The sequence below is a fragment of the Glycine soja genome, chromosome 3 (genome assembly GCF_004193775.1).
Source record: "Glycine soja cultivar W05 chromosome 3, ASM419377v2, whole genome shotgun sequence".
In the NCBI taxonomy this organism is placed as follows: Eukaryota; Viridiplantae; Streptophyta; class Magnoliopsida; order Fabales; family Fabaceae; genus Glycine; species Glycine soja.
This window is the reverse complement of record NC_041004.1, coordinates 30559944-30581646: the sequence shown is the minus strand read 5'-3', so window position 1 is coordinate 30581646 and position 21703 is coordinate 30559944. Positions and strand designations below refer to the sequence as shown.

General features: G+C 30.3%; 2 protein-coding genes and 2 long non-coding RNA genes across 4 annotated transcripts; all 4 read right to left on the bottom strand.

The window, feature by feature from the left end:
• On the bottom strand, nt 1-866 carry LOC114405465. The gene is made up of 3 exons (XM_028367986.1): nt 660-866; nt 406-471; nt 1-298 (listed from the first exon to the last, which is right to left on the bottom strand). The coding sequence occupies exons 1-3, from the start codon at nt 690-692 to the stop codon at nt 71-73; spliced, it is 327 nt and encodes a 108-aa protein (XP_028223787.1). The 5' UTR covers nt 693-866; the 3' UTR covers nt 1-70.
• A 1523-nt stretch (nt 867-2389) lies between these two features.
• Nucleotides 2390-3821, bottom strand: LOC114405464. Its single transcript, XR_003665234.1, has 4 exons — nt 3696-3821; nt 3293-3599; nt 3054-3211; nt 2390-2964 (listed from the first exon to the last, which is right to left on the bottom strand). It is a non-coding gene; the product is annotated as an uncharacterized LOC114405464 (long non-coding RNA).
• Nucleotides 3822-3967: 146 nt separating this feature from the next.
• On the bottom strand, nt 3968-4943 carry LOC114405463. Its single transcript, XR_003665233.1, has 3 exons — nt 4740-4943; nt 4493-4634; nt 3968-4405 (listed from the first exon to the last, which is right to left on the bottom strand). It is a non-coding gene; the product is annotated as an uncharacterized LOC114405463 (long non-coding RNA).
• A 3932-nt stretch (nt 4944-8875) lies between these two features.
• Nucleotides 8876-17441, bottom strand: LOC114406423 (2-alkenal reductase (NADP(+)-dependent)-like). Its single transcript, XM_028369116.1, has 5 exons — nt 16935-17441; nt 16412-16589; nt 15788-15954; nt 10561-10643; nt 8876-9353 (listed from the first exon to the last, which is right to left on the bottom strand). The coding sequence occupies exons 1-5, from the start codon at nt 17166-17168 to the stop codon at nt 8975-8977; spliced, it is 1041 nt and encodes a 346-aa protein (XP_028224917.1). The 5' UTR covers nt 17169-17441; the 3' UTR covers nt 8876-8974.
• Between the last annotated feature and the right edge of the window lie 4262 nt (nt 17442-21703).

Sequence of the window (21703 nt, the reverse complement as noted above, 5' to 3'; positions counted from 1 at the left end):
TTGAACAGGTGAATAAGAAATATGTTTATACCATATATTGAATCAAGTGGAACAACAAATATAATATTGTCTAATACCCAACGCTTGTATTTCTATCGGGTGTAGCAAAATGAACCACCAGGCCTTCATAAATACCCAACGCTCTCCTGAAGTCCTTCAATCCATCCGCAAAATAGAATTTGTTACCATCTCTTCTAATCTTTATAAAATGTTTTTCTCCATTGTAATCAAACGTTACATACGGTGGGTAAGTAGGACCCCATTGTATGTGACATGCTGATGGTATTTGAATGAAGTTCTGGAATCATACATCAATTACATGGTTGACCCCACAATAGTAGATATAATTCTTGTGTTAATTTCATACAATAAAATGAATAAGATAGTCAATATGAAAACACATACTCTATCAACGTGGACAACAGATTGAAATTTGTATATAATTGGGTTGTCGAAGTAACTGGGTGCTGCCTGAACAACGAAATGTGTCATAGTTAAACTTTTGGGAGACATGAAGCAAATAAATTGTTTGTATATCTATGGAGATTAATAATTCGACCAAAGAAACTTATAAATATAAAGGAAAAGAATTATGTATGAAGAATGATGGATATATGAGAAGAATAAAGACTGAACTAAATAAAAGCAGAATAACTTACAACGGTGGAGGTAGTGGATATTACAGAACTCATTGTGCGGGCAGAGTTTGGTTTTGGTGTTGGAAGAACGATGAAAGAGTTGTTACTCACTTGACGATAACACCAATGTAAAATAAAGACTTTATATCTACCATACCCGGTTCCCCATCACTAATAATCACTGATCACTAATAATTAATAATTAATAATGAATAAACTAATGAATGATTGACCAATTATCAATTAATAATTATTAATTCAATTAATTTAACATTAAATTGAAGTAGTAGTTAAAAAGGGTTTTGAAACCGCTGTTTATTGAAATTTGTTATGATGAGGTGACTTGAAAGGACAACATATGATATAATATAAAAATATATAATAACATATATAACATATAATATAATAACATATAATATAATAATACAATAATAATAAATAAATAATCGCTAGCAATCTCGTGTATGAAGTAAAAAACATCACAAATAGAAGGAAAATAGAACATTGTGAAAGAGAAAGATGGAGACACAGAAGATTGAAGGAGAAAGAGTAACCGAGAACATAGTAGGAGGGAGAAACACAACAGAAAAGTAGGAGAGAGAAAAGAAAAGTCATATAATGTATATTGTATTTGTATGTATATTTATATATATTTTAGTTACATATTTATTTATATCAATATCTCTACGTGAAGATACGACGACCATCTCATCTGCAAAATGAGAAATGATTGTAGGCTATAGCTATTCTGGGTACTGACAAAGGCAAAACCCCCAAAATTGCAATTTTAATTTTTTAAGAAATATAATCACACACTCCAATAAAATATAATAAATGGATTTTGATAGTTTCCATAAGTTACCATTTGTTTCAAAGGCATACTGCAAGCTGCATCCTTTGTAAAGTAATAAACATTTGTCACATTAAAGCACAACAAATGTAAATATAATATAATATAATAATAATATATAATATATAATATAAATATGAATATAAATATATAAATATATATATATATATATATTTATATATATATATATATATATATATATAAATATAAACATTAAATGACAAAAGCTAATATGTTTTATTTGGATATATAATAATAACAGTAACACATAGTATCAGTAACACATAGTAAGGATAACAACCGACACCAGTAAGCATGACAGGAGGATAAAGCAAGGAAGGAAGTTTTTTTTTCATACACAGCCTACATAGAGCCAGTTACATCAAAACAAACTAAAGGCAATGGGTTTATATGTTATCTTGTTCAATGCACAGTCAATTGTTATCCTCTGATTTAATTTAATAATTATCATGTCAACGACGAAAGTTAAGAGTATCATACGGATGAAGAACAAACATAAGTTAAAGGATAAATACGATGATTCATATATATATTCGATATTCGATTGTTTATACAACATTGGTATTAAATGTTGTTGTACATCACAAAATATATTGTCATATGTACTGGCATAACATATTCAAAATGATGAAGTTGATGTTAAACAAAACATACAGGCTGATACCACAGGATTTTGTAACCACTAATTACTCAGCTTTGATATGTTTGTTAGTTGATAGCTGATATTGTGTATACTCATCAGAATCTCAAAATTGGTTTGCTGACAACGATGGCTGTGGACCCATTTATATATATATATATATATATATATATATATATATATATATATATATATATATATATATTAACAACAATATAATAAGCAAAGATTTGTCACATAATAATAGTTAAAAACATTTGTCAATCCTACACCCAAAAAAATATCGGAACAAAATACCCACCGTAGGATGGTAAATTGGCGGTGAACTTTTAGGCTCAACAACTATTGTCTTTCCCATCCTTGCTTCTCCCTACATGCAAAATATTAAGGCAGAACAAACGTCAATTATTTTTTGTTAACCTTATATTATGATAAACTTAATTAGTTATTACTTTCAACCCAAGGGTGGTTGTCAATGTTTGAATATGATAGGGTTCTTCACTGGCATCCAACACACATGATTGGCGCAATTGTGAATGGTACTTAAATCTGATAGCCCAAGTTTTAGACAATATTTCATCAACACACGATGGAAACACCTTAATGTCGTCCCCAGCCTAGATAGGGAAATTAATTTGTGTCAATCACAAACCACAATATTATTTAATCTATCATTGCATTGTACAGAACATACCGCTATCAATTCATCTCGACATTTTGCAACAGTCTTACCAAACATCTTGATACATGTTGCATCCCAAAAAATGAAGTTTCCTTTGTTCCCATTATGCTTCATCCTAACATTTAACTTATACCTTGGCAACCATAGCAGTTTCAATAAAATTTGGTAATGCAATCAAACGTGTAACCAAATAATTAGTGCGAAGAAGATTCCTGGCCTTACCTTGGAACTGTGTCGTTCACTCGGTTCTGGCAAGAACGACAAGCTGAGCCTACTTTTGATGGATCAAATGTTGTGGTACAGTAAGGACAACTGTCATAACTCCATGGAGCATCAATGATGATTTCGTCAACTGTCCCAACAGTCAAATAGTAACAATCCTAAAAAAATGGTAAACAATAGGGGTTAAAACAAAGATGAGGTAAAGCACACATAAAGGATTGCACTGTTCAATTAGTCACCTATTTGAGGTTGTTAATTTCACCTATACTGACCACCTGAGCATTGTGCAAAAACTTCTCCACCAATTTACTTTGGCTAGATTGGGACTGAGAACTACCTCTATCATCGATTATTCCACCAGAGTAAAATGGGACACACAAACTGAATGGACCGCAAGTAACAAAATTAGAGTTACAGCAAGACTACATATAAAAAATGCAAAATTAATGACAAACCTATCACAAAATTGTTGTATCTCTGCAATGTTAGTGTTGACATACAATCTAGTCCCATACTTGATATTTTGGACGCTTAGAGGATACTTGTCTGGAAAAATATCCGTCAACATGATCAACAACATAGATATTTATTGACCAAAGGGAATAAATCTATAAAACAAAGACCAATTAACACCACACTGACCTGTAGCATCTTTGATTTTACCCAGGCTCAACATAACAATCAATGGTTCCTGAAGCAAAAGGTTTTTGTCAATAACATGATGAAGCTGAATAGCATAGTCCTCTTAAACAGTCATTATGATGTCCGAGTTACTATCACCAAACAATCACAATCACCATATTAGTTGTTGCTAACCTATTGATCATATAAAATAATAAGGAGAAGCTGCAATTGTTTATTTTGGTTCCTTTGGGAGGATATATATTTGAAATTAGGACATTTGAATACCTGTTATCTCTAAGCTTGACTGTCATCCTGTGAGGGGGATTAATTGTCTTAACATCAATGAGATCAGCGACCACCCCAACAATGTCTTGCCCAAAATGGCCACCCAACACAAACGTTAGTCCCACAGAAAAATGTATACGAAATTGTTTGTTATACGAAAAACTCAATAAATTGACCCACTAAAGTATGGTGTGGCGCCACCCCAGAGATTATATCAGCAAACAGAGTAATCATGTAGACATTAGGAGGAATTTCTGGATGCTGGATCTCCTTGATAGATGTAGTTCTGGCGAAATAAACCAAAAGTGGAACTGGGTGACTCTGTATTTAGACTGGTTGTCAACAATCCTTAGGTTTTGAATCAAATACGAAGAACCACAATGTAACGTGTGCCGGAACTCAGCGAACAATTCTTGCCAGAGAGTAACACTAATATTTGTACCCTGAAACACCAAAAATCACAAAATGAAGTCACATCACATACAATAGAAATGACTAATAACAACAAACAGAAAGAACACAACAATAACCGTTTGGTCCATCAACACCATCTCAATTGCTTGTTTACTATTTTGCTTTCTAACTTCCCGAAGATTAGTGATATGGACACTATCTTCCATGTTCCTTTTCTCGTATGTAACTCAGATATGAGATTTTCCTTTTGAGGCATGGCTACAACACAGATAATGAAGACCACATAAAATTAGGAAAAAACACACAAATAGACAGAAAATAGAGAGCACACCTGATAGATGTACGGACAAAGAATGCACAAACCTGGGTAACATAGTAAAACCAAAGTCCTAGTAAAAGACCGGTCCTTCAAAACCCTTTGGTTAGAATAAAATAAAAACAAACAGGTACACACAAAACAGTAGTAGGCATACCCTAAACACTAAACAGGAGCAAAAAACGGCAGGCATACCAACTTCCAAAACCTTTTGTGCAAAATGAAAACAAACAAATACACAACAAATAGGACAAAAGTGGTAGGAGACAAAATACCATTGACAATGGAAGACATAGACAAAGGCATGGTAAAAAATAGTTTTTTTTTATAGCATTTAGTAAATATAGACGTTTAAAAAAACCAACAAATCTGCAGAGAATGAAAAGGAACCAAATACAAACCTAGACAACGAAAGCAATTGAAAAAGAAGAACAAAATCGTAGTTCTAGACTTGGTGAGGAGAACAAAATAGCAACAGACGTCAACAAAACCCAAACAAAAAAGGTAAAGAGTAACCGGAAAAGAAAAATCCAGAAGAATAGAGGGAATGAAAAGGAACCAAATACAAAGTTGAAAACTTTAGGCATAAAAACGAACACAAAGGCCAAACCACAGAGGAGGCAAGACAAACAGTAGTCCACAACATCAAAATCAGACAAAGGTCACACCTTTTTTCAGTCCAAAGCAATATAAAAACCAAAGCAAAAAAAAAAAAAAACGATTGCATGCAAAGCGTCGAGAATGAAAAGGAAGCAAAATACAAAACAGAAAGCTCAGCGAGCAGGAAGCAAATACAAATCTGGACAACAAAAGAAAACCAAAAAGAACCACGCCTGGATAGGAGAACAACCTACTAAGGAAAAGTCATCAACAAAAACCCAGATACAATGTAAGAGTAACGGGAAAAAAAGAAAAACAGAGAATGAACATGATCAGAAAGGTCACCCAACGGGAGCAACCGAAAAAAAAAAGTCAATGCAAGACAAACCGGCAACGGACGGAAAAACCAAACGTCAGTAAGTAGGTTTGGAGAGAAGGGCAGTTCGGGAGGTGCTTTTTGTTTAGGAGAGAAAGTGAAAGTTCAGACGGCAAACCCAAAGGAGAGAAATGATGGATAAAAAAACAGGCAGGACACGTGGGGGGAGTGGGAAAAGAAGGAATGCAAAGAGGGGTCACTGCCTAGAGAAGGCAGAGTTCTTTCTTTTCTTTTTTTATTTTGCCACATGTCACAATGATATACAACAGGCAGTCAGGACCTTATTTGTATAAAAGATAGATATTAGAAGATTTGTTTTTATAAGTTTAATTATTTGAAATTTACTAGTAAATATTAATTATGCTGATAATTTTTAAAAAATTCAATGATTATGTAATAACATATTTGTCATTCTTAAATTATCATATTTATTAAATAATATATACAATAACCTATGCATAAAAATGTTAAAATACTCATTTAACTCAAATATTTACTTAACAATATTTGACAAGCAATTTTCTTTATGTTTTAGTCTTTATGAACATTGATCCCCTTTTTATACCTCACTCCCCTTTCTGGTTCCTTCTTTTCTCTACTTTTCCTCATCAACATCTCTCTCCTCTTATTTTGTGGGTTTTGTTTCTTTTAAATCCTCTTGCATCAACTAATATTTTTCATTGACCCTAAATGAGAGCCTTTGCGGATACATTGTTTAGACACGCTTTCTTGCACAAGGCGATGTAGATTGCGAGTAACGATTTGTATTGGCATTCCTTGTAGTGGTAGAGACTTGCTGCATAGTGTTAATCTTATTGCATAAAATACTTGAAAGCATGAAAGTTGCCATTTTATTCATTTGTTAGATCACATAATGCTTTTGTCACGCATCGTTACCAAAAATCACCTCTAGAGGCAATGCCCGGTGGAAACATTTTCATTTTCATTTTTAAATATATGACAATTTAATAACTGTCAGAAAATTTGTGTAGGTATTGTATTGGTAGTTTTGATTTTATGGTAGTGTTAGAGAACTTGGAGTTACATGGCATGAATAGGGACTTTTATCAAAAGGGTGTAAATTTTTTTTGTTTTTTTTTTATTTGGGGGTTGATTTTAAATTACACGTATTTTTTTTAACGTGTTATTGAATTTGATTTGTGTTGTAAATGAAATAAAAATGAGCATAATAATATTTAATATATTTTTTTGTATATTTTGTTTTGTTTAAAAAACTAAAATTTTAAAATAAATATTAAAATATTTTATTACTAATATTAACTTATAATTTGTTAAATAGTATTATTTATTTTATATAAAAGAATTTACTAATAACAACATCTAATAATTTAGTAATAAAAGTAGTTGTTAAATTAAAAACAACATAATACATTAATATAAAATGAACAATACAAATTAAAGAGAAACATAAAAGTAGAAATTATGTTAGCCATCTACATGTTTGTATAGACAATTACTACAATTATGTTAAAAAAACATGTAATTTTCGTTTAAATGTCTTGGATTTTTCAATTTACTTGTTTTAAAATTTTAATTTTTATAAAATTTAAGTATTTTATATTATTTCTTTCATTTACAAAACAAATTAAATTCAATAACATTATTAAAAAAATATCTAAATTTTAAATCTAAAAAACATATTAAGTAAAACATTATTAAAAAAATTATATAAAATATTTTAAGGAAACAATATTAAAAAAATATATAACATATTAAATAAAAACATATAAAAAATATATACAAGATATTAAATAAAACTAATCACAAGTGAAATTAAAAATATTTATTTAATAATTAAATAAATAAAAATATTTATAATTTTTTTTAAAAAAATTGAAAGCAAAAGTAAAAAAATAAAAATAAATAAAAAATCCCGAAACAAAAATTTTTTTTTAAAAAAAAAAATATGATTTCAAAGTCATAATTTAAAAAAAACATATACAACTTTAAATTCATAATTAAAAAAAATAAGTTGAAATTGTAAAAAATTATACGACTTCAGTTAAAAAAACAATAAATCGTAATAGATGTTACAACTTCTAACTCACAAGTCACATGTTGCACCTCATTCCATTTTTAATATTAATTTAAAATTGACCCCAAATAGAAAAACTAAAAAAATTTACACCCTTTTTGATAAAAGTCCCGCATGAATACCCAAAGCGTTTGGTATGATGCAACACGTTTCCAAGTGTTTTATTTAGCAAGATTAAAATAATGGAGCAAGTGCTTGCCACTGCAAGGAGGGCCAACACAAATCACTACTTGTATGCTACGTTGTGTTTTATAGAAAGTGCGTTTGAACTATGCAACCTTAAGGCTCTCTATTTTAGAGTTAGAGCATGATTGGAAACACGTCTTAAATCCACGCCAAGGCAAAAAGACCATGTCAAAACATTAAAACGATGCATAAGCTACTGAATGTGTATTAAATCTAGATGTGATGCAATTTTTTTCCAAACACGAACTCAATGAGGATTAGTTTATGCAAGATGATTTGAAAAAATAAAACCTACAAAATAAAAGGAGAGATGTGGTGATAAGGAAAAAAAAAAGGAACAAAATAGATAGCGAGGATGAAAAGAAGAAAAAAAATAAGAAAAGGAAAAAACGTGTTGTTAGAAACTAAAACAAAAATAAAAATTGCCTATACCTGGAGTAGTTTTATTCTGCAACATATGTCAATGTCACGTCAGTCATTGTTAATGATTGTTATTTTTAATGACAGTATGACACTGACCAAAACAAGATTAAAAAAAGGTTGCACTAAAATATATGATTTTTATGGACATGAATTAAAAGGTAAAATTTGTGAAATTATAGGAAGAAAAATATAAAAATAATATTAATATAAAGACTAAAATATAAAATAACTCATGTCAATACTCTTTAACCACAGAAATCAAAATGAGATCTAAAAATATGTGTATAGAAACTAAAATAGACGTTTTTTAAATGTAGGACTAAAAAGTAAAATTTGAATAAGTATATGGACTAAATATTTTGACCCATAAATAAATATAAATTAAATGAGTAATTAAAATTAAATATTTAAAATTATTACCCAAAGACTAGTAATATATTATAAAAAAAGTCATAAAATGTGTTAATTAACATTTCTTTACCACAAAAATCCTACATACATATATTTTTTTTTGTGAGAATTGATTTGCTATACTTTTGAAATTAAAGTAAAAAGAACTCCTAGGCTTACTTTTTATTTTTGTTTGAGAAATTTCACACAGTGTCCAAAGAAATAAAAGAAAAAAAGGTAAGAGAAAGGTGTTATTCATTGGCAACTGAAACTACTTGTTTTCCAATGGCGTGACCACTGAAAACTCTAATCAATGCATGTGGGCCATTCTCAAGTCCCTCAACTATGTCTTCCAAGCATGATATCTTCCCTTCTCTTATTTGAGGCAGCAAAAGGTCCAAGAATTTGGGATAAATGTGATAATAGTCAACCACATTGAACCCTTGCATGCGAACCCTCTTATAAACAAGACACATTGCATTTTTCAGTGCTTCAGGCTCCTTTAGAGTGAGCTGAGAGATCACTCCACACACTCCAATTCTACCATGGACTCGCATGTTCACGAGAGCCGCATCCAGCATTTTGCCCCCAACAAGATCGAAATATATGTCAATTCCTTGAGGAAAGTACCTAGTACAAAAGTGGCCAATAATAATGCTACAACTACTAACTAGTGGAATATTGGATTATTAAGTCATATGTAAATAACATTTTTACCCATAACAATTGAATCAAATATTAAAAAATTTACAATTATTCACATATTATTTAATTAATTAAACTAAATTCCTATAAATCACTAATAAATAATTAGTAACATATAAAAAACAAAATTAATATTAAAAATAATAGATTTTATCTTAGAAAGACTAAGTAAGACTTTCCAACACCTCCTGACATACATAAATGATATGAAATTCAGGATTTTATTTTTTTTATAATATATATATATATATATAATAACCACCTCCCTTAGTTTTATAACTACTCGAAACCCTTCTTAGTTTTATAATCACCCAAAACCCCCCTTTAGTTTTATAACCAACCCAACCCTCCTATTTTCAAATTTCCTCTTCTTTTTCAATAACCCACCCCCATCTTTTAAATCCTATCTCTTCTTCCCAAATTTTTATCTCTCAACCTTTCACTCATCTTCTTCCGTTGTTCCAACATTTATCAAGTTTATTGTATCCTTGTGTCATTCTCAAGTACAAGAATGTGATTGGAGAAAAAGAGAACACCACTTATTTCCTTAAATTTTCTATTTGATCTCTTTAAGGTAAAAATTTATAATACATTAAAGTTCTTTTAGGAGAAACAAGTAAACTTATATATATATATATATATATATATATATATATATATATATATATATATATATATTTGTTTAGATATACTATGTTTTTTTACAGGTCATTTAATATAGGGTAGGCTAACCAGACTAAGGAAATTATAGTCTGTGTACCGGTCATGATTCAAGAGTGGGTCGTGACATGATGGCTATATAAATAGACCATATATATGGACTATAAGTTTTGATACTCTATATGTTAGATTCTATTACATAAGATTAATTGATATTAAATAAAGTTGCTCAACAAATGCTTATTTAAACAATTGCTTAATAAACATATAAATTAGACTTCAAGAATTGGAAAAGGTGATTTAAAACTCTAGAAAAAAAATTAATGGAGTATTTAAAAGCATATCTCTTACTAAGAAGGAGCGGAAATGTGTTCTAGCTTGTTAGTGTCGTATTTTGTATATCTTTGTAATTGTAGAATTATTCATGTCATGTGAAGTTTGTTGAAGTCTAGTACTGATGAGATATTATTACCTTTTCAAGGCTGCTTCCAAGTCATGTTCTTCCTTATAATTAAAAGCTTCGTCAAACCCAAATTTATCCTTCAGCATATCAACCTAAGCCAGAAAGTTAATGAAAGTAAGGAATGTTGTGAAACATAACTTTGGCTACTGCAGTTATATCTGAATTAGCATTGTCACATGCATAAGATTTCTTTTTCCAATTACACTTTTGCTATCTTTATATCATAGGCTTTTTTCTCAACACAAAACTTTATCTTGTGTCGAAAGAATTTGTTTGATTAATTTGGTTTTAACTTCTCTTCCTATTTTTTATCTATCTTTTTTTAAATTGCCTAGCTTGATTGCCAAGAAAATCATTGCTATTCAAAGAAATTTTGTTTGGGGAGGGGATGAGAAAAAAAATAAAGATTTGTTGGGTTAGAGTGTGTTTGTCCAAAGGAGCAAGGGGGACTTGGGATCAAGCACATTTCTCTTTTTAAATATTGCTTTACTTGCCAAGTGGAGATGTGCTTTTTTTAAAGAGAGGGAAATACTTTGGGGAGTGGTTATTGAGTCCAAGTATGGAGGGTGGAGAGGTTTTGTGAGGGAGGAAGATAGTCCACAATTTTCTATTTGGTGGAGAGATTTGAAATTGTCTTGTGGGAGTGGAGGAATGAACGGATGGTTTGATAGGAGATTGAAGTGGAAAATTGGGGAAGGTGATCAAGCTATATTTTGGCTTAATAATTGGGCGGGGGAGGAAAGTTTAGCGTCTAAGATCCCTAGGTTATATAGTTTGTCTAAACAACAAAATGAGTGTACAAAAAACATGGGACATTGGAGGGAAGGAGGTTGGGTGTGGAAGTTTGAATGGACGATGGAAATGTTTGAGTGGGAAAAAAGTTAATGTGAAGAATTACATCTCACATTGGCAAACATAAATTTATGGAAATATGTTGGTGATGACTGGTGGTGGATGGGGGAGGCTTTGAGAAGCTTTTCGGTTAAGTCGGCTTATATTGCTCTTCATATGGATATTGTGGGTTCTCAAAATATACAGTTGATGGAAAAGGTATGAAATTTAAAGGTACAACCAAAAGCTAATTTTTTTAGTATGGAGGTTGCTACTTAACAAATTACCAACTAAAGACAATCTTCGGGCAAGAAATGTCATTGTAGATGAAGAGGATAGCAAGTGTGTTTTATGTAATAGGTGTGAAGAGACCGTGAATCATTGTTTTTTCACATGCAGGGAGTGGTGGAAGTATGGAAAGCTTGCTATTGGTGGTTGGGTATAAAATCGGTCTTACCAAATTCACTGGAAGCACATATAAGCCAACATGATCACTTCTTACAAAACAACAAAGACAAGGAAAGGTGAATGGTGGTGTGGGTAGCAATTGTGTGGAACATTTGGCTTGTGAGGAATGAGTGCATATTCAAAGGGGGAGTATTTGAAGCTCAAAGCTTAATGCAAAGAATAGCCTTCACAACATGGTCTTGGCTTAGTGGGAAAAACAAAAGCTTCAATTGTTCCTTCACTCAATGAATGGTATCACCGGGAGCATGCATAACCTCATTATTGACCACGGAATGTTAATTTACTTGCTACTACATTTAATTGATGGTTAAAAGCATATGTGATTTGTAATTATTTTGGGATACTTGGGAATGATTGGACATAGATGTTATGTTATCAAGGGATGCTAAGCTTATTGTTTTGGTTAGTTGGTATTTATTCTCTTCATTATGAGTGTAAACATTAACTAACCGAACACATTAGGAACTAGTTATAGCTTACTATTGTATTCCTCTTGGTTACCTCTGATACCCCTATATTTATAATATATTATTCTTTTGCCATGGAAAAAATTCTTTATATCATAATCATTTTGTAAATTTGGTCCTTTTATTTTTATTTTTCTTAAATTTGATTTTCCCACTTTTTATCGTACAAATTTTGTCTATATGATAACTAAACATTCAATAATTATCGCATGAATCAAAATTACACAATTAAAATAACAGATGAACTGATTTCACAAGATGACAATAATAAAAAAAAATGTAATATTGTTGAACGTGTATTAATAATTGTCGGTTAGTTTTGTTATTTTCTATTAATTGTTTGACCAAGTTGTTAGGATTAGTTGTTTTACTTTTTGTTACATAGTAATTGTTATGTTAGTGGTTGGTTATTATTTAGTAAGTTAGTTATTATTGCTTCTTTCTATTACAACACATTTGTATTTAAACAGAAGATCATTCAACACAAATACGTGAATTCATTTTTCTTAATTTTGTGAGTTACACTTATTTTACAACAGAGTGGTATCCAGAGCCTTCTTTTTAAGGAGGACACGTGAGTGAACAAAGTGAAATCCATCACAAAAAAGCCTAAACACCTTGCTTTAATTCATCTCGTAAATGGATTCTGAAACACCATACACAACACTAGCATCACCTGTGTTTGAAGGTGACAATTATGAGATTTGGGCAGCAAGAATGAAGCACATCTGAAGGCAAATGATCTCTGGGAAGCTGTTGAGGAAGACTACGAAATTTTTTCCTTACCAACTAATCCAACAATGGCTTAGATAAAAAATCAAAAAGAAAGGAAAGCAAGAAAGTCAAAGGCAAGAGCTACTTTGTTTGTTGCTATCTCAAAATAAATTTTCACTAGAATCATGGCCATCAAATTTGCACATGAAATCTAGAATTTCCTCTAGAATGAATACGAAGGAGATGAAAGGATTAAAGCAATGCAAGCCCTAAATCTGGTTACAAAATTTGAGATGCAAAAAATGAAGGAGTCTAAAACAATTAAAGAGTATGCTAACAAGCTTCTTAACATTGCTAACAAAGTAAGATTGCTTGGTTCTAATTTTTCTAACTCAAGAATAGTTGAGAAAATACTGGTGACTGTCTCTAAAAGATTTGAGACTACTACTGCATCCTTGGAGAATACTAGAGATTTGTCAAAACTTACCTTGGCAAAACTTGTAAATGTTTTACAAGCCCAGGAGCAAAGAAGGAAAATGAGGGCTAAGGGTTTTGTGGAAGGAGCATTGCAAGCTAAATTGCAATCTAACCAAGGAGAGAAAAACAAGCGAAAGAAATACAAGAAGAAAAATTTCAACACCCAAGAAGCAGCAGCTAACACAAGCAACAACAATGGAGACAATAAAGGATTTCCTCCTTGCAAGCACTATGGCATAATGGGTCATCCTCCTTTCAAATGTTGGAGAAGCCTTGATATTAAGTGTGAAAAGTGCAACAAGTTGGGGGCATCATGTGAGAATTTGCAAAAACAATTTTCAACAAAAGAATGTGGCTCAAGTTGCAAATCAATAACAAGAAGAGCAATTGTTTGTAGCGACATGTTTTATAAGCAGTAACTCAAGTGAATGTTGGCTAGTGGATAGTGGTTGTACCAACCACATGACCCACAATCAAGAACTTTTTAGAGAATTGGACAAATCACATGTATCAAAAGTTAGAATTGGCAATGGTGATCTTGTTACTATTGAAGGAAAGGGAACTGTAGCCATTGAAAGTAGTGCAGATAAAAAATTAATTTATGATGTTTTGTATGTACTTGAGATTCATCAAAACTTGCTAAGTGTGGGACAATTGGTTGAGAAGGGATTTAAAGTCATCTTTGAAGATAAGCACTCTTTGTTTAACGGTGTCGATGAAAAGGAAATTTTCAATATCAAAATGAGAGGCAAAAGTTTCTCATTTGATCGATTGAAGGAGGAACAAGCAGCCTATCCTATTACTGTAAACAATACAGAAGTCTGGCACAAAAGATTAGGCCATTTTATTCATGCAACTATTGAGGAACAATTCACAATTTCACTCGACCATTATGCAATGAATGCTTTAAATAATGCAGATTCTGTCATGAAGAGAGCATCGTTAGTATATTCAAAAGAAATGGGCCAATGGCTTTCAACCCCTGAAGCCTTGGAGGTTAAAAAGATGGAGTTGGAGATTGAATCACAATTTATGAATGAAGCTCATTTAGAATTGAATAGTACCATTGAGTATTCAATCCAAAATGACAAAAGAAAAAAGATGTGTTAATGGATGAATTGGAACAACTTCTTGCTTTAGTTAAACATAAAGAAATGAAGATAATAGACAATGACTCTAATTTAGAAGCTGTAGAAAATAAGATAAATAAAATTATCTTTAGATTTAAAGATATGCGGTCAAGCATTGATGTCAAGTATGACAAATTGCAATTTGTCCTTGCTCAAATGAAATTAGAGATTGAAACTTTGATTTAAAGAAGGGGGAAATTGATAAGTTTCTCATTCTGGAAGAAGAAATGGGAGCAAGACTTAGGGAATTTTCTTGGATTTTTTCAAAGGAAGCTAAAGGATACCGTGAAATTGTTAAACTAAGAAGAAGTTTGATGTCATCTATATTGAAGTCCAGGGAGGACAAATTGACACTTGCAAAGAACGAGGAAGAGCTTGCTGGAGATGTGAAATTGTTTCAACATGAGGTTTCTACCGCAAGAGCTTCCTTGCAGGAACTATCTTCAAGAAAGTCAAGCATCCAACAAGGTATAACATCCTTTAAACAGAATATTATTTTCATAGATAAAAGAGTCCCAGAACTAGAAGCAGAAAAGCAAGTTGTTACTACTGCAAGAAATTTCAAGGAGGCTGTACGAATAGCTATTGAAGCAAAGTCACCGTGTGTTGAAAAAGAGAACATTCAAGTAGACATGGATACGACTATATTAAATCTTGAGCTATTGAGAGAGAAACTTGGACTTGTCAACCAGTGATACAAGATACAATGAGGAGTGTTGAATGTGTATCAGCAGTTGTTTTTTTTAATTTGTTATTTTCTATTAATTGTTCGACCAAATTTTTAGGATTAGCTGTTTTTATTTTTTGTTACTTAATAGTTGTTATGTTAGTGGTTAGTTATTATTTAGGAAGTCAGTTATTATTGCTTCGTTATGAGACAAATCTCTATTTAAACAAATGATCATTCAATAAAAATGTGTGAATTCATCTCTCTTAATTTTATGAGTTAGGTTTATTTTCCAACAAATTTAGCTCACTTCCGCCTTCAAATTTACAGTTTAGCATGTGATTTTGAAACTTTCCGTACAGTTAACTAATAAAATAAAATAGGTAATCGGGTGCAAGTTAATTTACTACACAGTTTTTAGCTGGAAATCTTCATTCCTGACTAAAATGTGCTTAATCAGCCTAATAAAAATTTGAAATTACCTTTTCTTTACTTCCAGCACTTCCCACAACATAACAACCCATGAGTTTTGCATATTGGCCCACAAGTTGACCAACGCCACCTGCTGCTGCGGAAACAAAGACATGTTCCCCCTTCTTTGGATCACAAACCTCAAAGAATCCAGAATATGCAGTTAAACCAGGCATTCCTAGTGGGAAATTTAAATACAGAAAGAAAGAAAAAAAAATCAGAAATAGAGCAAAATTTAGCACCCTACAAACTGTGAATTTAATTTATATACACTGCTAGTGTAAATGTTTTAAAATTATCAGTTAATTAGAAATTGCTCTAAATAAAAATTTTCAATTAATCACTACAAAATCAATAATTTTTATTTATGTGACAATTCATACCTGATAATATGTGTGATACATGTAATTGATCACATTTAGTTGAATAAAGCTTTTGTTATTATTGTTGTATATAACATTCATGATTGAATAATGACGATTTAAAAAACCTTTACATTATCAATGCATTTTAATTAATTCTCTGAATTATTATTATGAATCAATTATCCTAAAACTTGAAAGTGAATAAGATGCATTAATATAGCTTTATATTACATATCTAAAGTCACAAAAAGCAAGTCAAGATTATTATACCAAGGATCCCTGCATAATAGGACAGAGGAACATCAGAGTGCTGAATTTTGAACAAGTGTTCAAATGATGAGATGATAGTGTACTCTTCCCATCCAGTTATGCCCCACACAAAGTCACCTTCTTCAAAATCAGGGTGCCTAGAATCCACAACCTTAGCCACTCCATATCCATACAGTGGCTGCAAGTTCCAATTTCCACAAATAATCATTTCTTCCTTCCATCAAACATGATCTTATCCATATGAATTATAGACAAAGCATGTCAATCAATTCAGAGTTATATGAATCACTTTCTAAACAGATAATAACTATATAAAGAATAAACAGTTCATGCACAGAAAATATAAAGAATTTTTACACTGTCATCTATCATAAATCACTCACTGTGTATAATTAATTTCTTGACTTTTGTAACAACTACCTTAAAAATAATAAAATTAACGGTTCATATAAATTAAACTCATAAATTACAGACATTGAAAATAAAATAAAATTTGTTGAGCATGTGCTTAATTAGTGCTTACTAAGCCAGGGGTGAAGGACTGCAAAACACTAAGGTTATCAGCTTTCTTCATCAAGGGCCTGAGGTGTGGATCAGCTGCCAAAAAGAGGTTTTTGACCAAAACCCTTTTGGAGTCACCTTCTAGCTTCAGTTTGATGGTACCATTGGAAGTCACATATAATTCAGATTCTTTGGGAAAGCCAGTGACATAGTCCCTTAATACCAACTGCTTGTTTCTCACTTCTTTCTCTGCCATTTCCAAAGTGTAAACACACCCTCTCTCAATAGCTATAGGTAGGGGATTCTTTGGTATGTTGAACAGAACTCAGTTCTTGTAAGAACGAATGAGTTGTATAATATCTTAATATATTTGACCTTGTTAGCACCATACTTTCTGATATACTTTTATTATTGGTTATAATCTACTGAGAATTACAAAATTTTGCGAGTCTTATTTCTTATTTAAAGAACTTCACCCATAATTTTAATAAATTTAAACAATAAAGCACTTGTTAAAAATAGTGTATTAAAAAATGCGTTGTTAATACAGTTCTTCTTTCTTTTATCCATGGCTATTGTTTGCCTTGCAGAAACCAAGCTTAGAAATTTAGCCAAATATTTTCGTAATTGCTTACGTTGGCTTTCGTAATTGCTTACGTTGGCAGGATGGCTAAGTTGAGGAAGAATAAAAAAGTGAACAATTTAATTTGGTCCGTTCTAGATCGTAGTCTCATTATTATTAGGACTTTTATATTTGGTAGTAAATTTTTTCTTTAACAAATCCAATGTATAAACCTAGTTGGCTTACCAAAGCAAATAGCGAGATGGAGGGTGTTGACAAAGTAATGAAATGACGATTTCTTGGTTCTCTTTAGCAAAGGTAGCCAGCAGCCCCATGTATACATAATATATGAATTCTAAAGTGTTGGAACTTAATGTTATCACTTACCTAGCTATATTTTTTTTTAGTACTTAAATTTTTAAAAATTTATGTTTTTAGTCATCGAACCTTTTTCATCGATTTTGTTTTTCAATTTTTTTGTCTAAATTTTTAATCCCTTAAAATAATTAAAAGTAAGAATGAAAAAAAAAGTTAAAAACTAAAAGTAACAAAAAAAAATTAAGGAGTAAAAACATATTTAAAAAATTCAAGAATTAAAAATAAAATTTAAGAACTAAAAAGATAGTTTACCTTTAAGTATCATTATTTTATATTTTAAAGATAACTTTTAATATATATATATATATATATATATATATATATATATATATATATATATATATATTTCTCTTAATCTTTATAGCTATATTTTAATTTTCATTAATCTCAATAACTCTATCAATTTTTACCACTTTTATAACTCTCATTATTCTTAATAATGTTCTCTCTGTAACTGCCCGTTCTTTGTTTTGTTTTTTAAAAAAAAATAAAAGAATAAGAATTAGGTCACCATATTTCCCACCATATGAAGGACAAAAACCTAATAGAGCAACCGGAAAAACTCTAGAGAACACTAGAAACGTTATCATTGCTAACCGAGAACGCTTGAGCACTTAATGACTACATCGAGGTAAGGGATGAGTTACTCGCGCTTAGGGATTATAATGAACATGTGTAGGGATTCCTAGAGGATCAATTTTCGGGTTATTTTGGGTTGATTTATGAAATTCAATTATGTTCTTATGTTTTTAATGACGGATTGATCGTGTTTGACGGACTAATTGGTATCCCGATACGAATTTGTTGTAAAATTGATGTGTTTTTGTTGAATGGGAACCCTAGAAATTGGGATTCTTTATAATTAGCGTGAAAATTGTGTGGCTCTGATCTTTTTTTTTTTGTGTGTGTACTTGATATATTGGTTTTTCAATCTTGTTGATTTCTTTTTCTTCTTTCTAAAATTTCCGCTGCCCCAATGTATACACGTACACATATTAACACTTTTATTTCACAAGTTTTTTTGTTTCTTGAGCGTAAGTGACTTCTCATCATGAAATGCATAGGTGAGTGGTTATTAGATAATTGAATTGACTAAAGCTATTTGAAGGAATTGACTAAAGCTTTATTCACATTTGTAATTAGACATTTATTGGATGTCCATGGCTTCGTTGAGATATGTTTAGCATATAAGTATATATGTTTTCCATATAAATATAAATATATAAATTTCTGATTTATTATATATGTAACTATATATTTATTCAATGATATGTTTGATATTATTGTTATTATTTTATATTAATAAATATATATATTTTATACGTTATTATATGTATGTATATATATACATGTTTGTTATTTGTATATATATAATATGTTTGATATTTATATATATAAATACGTTTGTGATTTTATATTAATATATATATATATATATATGATGCGTTTATTATTTATTGTTATTATTTAAATATGTTTATTTAATGATATGTTGGTTATATGTTGTTATGATTTTCATATATATTTAATATTATTTGTATTTGTATAGTGATGTGCTATATATGTAAATATATTTAAAAGCTTTAAAGTTAGATATATTTTATTATTATAATATATGTTTATTTATTTGTTAAGTATATATTGTAGTTAGTTAATTGAGACTTGGGAGTGTATATTAGTGTTTTGTACTTACTCTTTTGATTTGGATAGTGTGTGTATACTACATAGAGTTTGTATTGTTATTAATTAATTGACATTGAAGATGTTATAGTTTTATTATAAGATTTTGAAAATTATTCGAGTTGATGTATATGTATATGGGTTGTGTCTTGTAAACATTGCTATGAATGTATAATATGATGTATGAGAATAAGTGAAGTATGTGATAAATTATGAGCTATGAATTGTGCGGTCATATAACTGTAAGACCCTTTAAGTGCAATAAGTTCATGCGGATGAGTTTTGTGATGGGTTCCAATGTGGGAACCCAACGAGTTTAATCACTAGAAGCGTGGTGAGTTAAAACGATTTTGAAAATAATTGAAAATTTGAAAATAATTGAGTATTTGTATGTATTGCATGGTTCATCGGTAGACTCTGTGTGTTAAAATGATTCATAAGTTGGATCTGAATCAGAAGGAAGAGGTCCTGACGAACTCCTTGGAGTTTAGGCCTTGAGGGTGCATGTAACAGTCATCCCATGGTTTTCTTTTAAATAAATAAATAAATTTATAATAAAAATAAGATTAGGTCATTAGAACTCTCACTATATAAAGGAACTTTTAACCCCAGAGCAATTTTACAAAACATTTTGTTCCTTTTTCTTGGACTCTCAAGAACCCTAACAGGGCAGTTGGAGGAGGAGCTCTAGAGAGCACTAGAAATGTCACCATTGCTAACAGAGAATGCTTGAGCGATTACCTCTTGGTAAGAGATGAGTTACTCACACTAGAAGATTATAATGAATATGTGTAGGGATCCCTAGAGAATCAATTTTTGGGTTATTTTGAGTTGTTTTATGTAATGTAATTTTGTTCTTATGTTTTAAATCGCGAATTGATTATGTTTGACGGATCAATTGGTGTCTTGATGCGAAATTGTTGTGAAATTGACGTGTTCTTGTGTTGAGTGAGAATCCTAAAAAAAATTGGATCTTTTTCTAGTTAATGAATTAAGCTAGGAAGAATTTACCGTAAGGGAGTGTGCCCTTTCTATTCCTCTATTATATAATTTTCTTTAGATGCTCATAACATTTTCTTCTTTTTGTCAATAATAAATTCTATCAAATTGTATTTTACTCCTGAAATAATTCTAAAAAAATTGTGATTAATTTTCGTGATGATAGTATAGTGCTCAAAATCAAGATGTTGTTTCTCATTGTTGGATTTCCATGACTTGGTTGAAATGCATTTAGGATATACCTATGTATGCATATAAACTTTTGGTTGTTATTTATATATATTATACATATTTTTTTATTTTTATCTAAAGATATATTTATATTTACTGTTATTTAATTTATATATAAATATATTTAGCATGTTCTTATTTTTATAATTATATATATTTAATGTGTTTAAACATTTAAATTATATATATACATATATAATTACTTTATATATAAACATTAACATAATTATATTAAAATACTAACGTAAGCTTATTAAATATATATATATATATATATATATATATATATATATATATTTAATGTGTTTGATTACTTTTATATACTTATATATATATATATCATATTTATCTAATGATGCATTTATTATTATTGTTATTATATATATATATATATATATATATATATATATATATATATATATATATATTTAGTATTACATGTATTTATATAGTGGTGTGTTATATATATTTGATACATGTAAATATATTTAAATATATTTATAAGCTTTGAAGTTAGATATATCTTATTATTATAATACATGCTTATATATTTGTTTACTATATTTTGTAGTTAGTTAATTTGTGGGATGTTAAATTATGGACATGAGATATGATTGTGAATAAGCGAGTGATTAATACTTGATGTGATATTATAAGTGTTGTAAGTTGTGAATTATACAAGAATTCGAGTGGTGTTTATCTTGAGAAAAATATTTATGCGCGAGGTGTTAAAAAGAAAGTGTAGGGTTCTAAGTTAGGAACCCGAGGTGTTAAATTACAGTGCAATGTGTTAAACGTGTTTGAAAATAAGTGTCAAGTCGTGGGTATTGTATAATTCATGAGCAGTGTCTACGTGCAAAAGTTGTTTTAAGGGTTGGACCTGAATCAAGAAGGTAAAGTCCTAACAAATTTTTTGGACTCTAGGCCTTGGGGGTAAATAC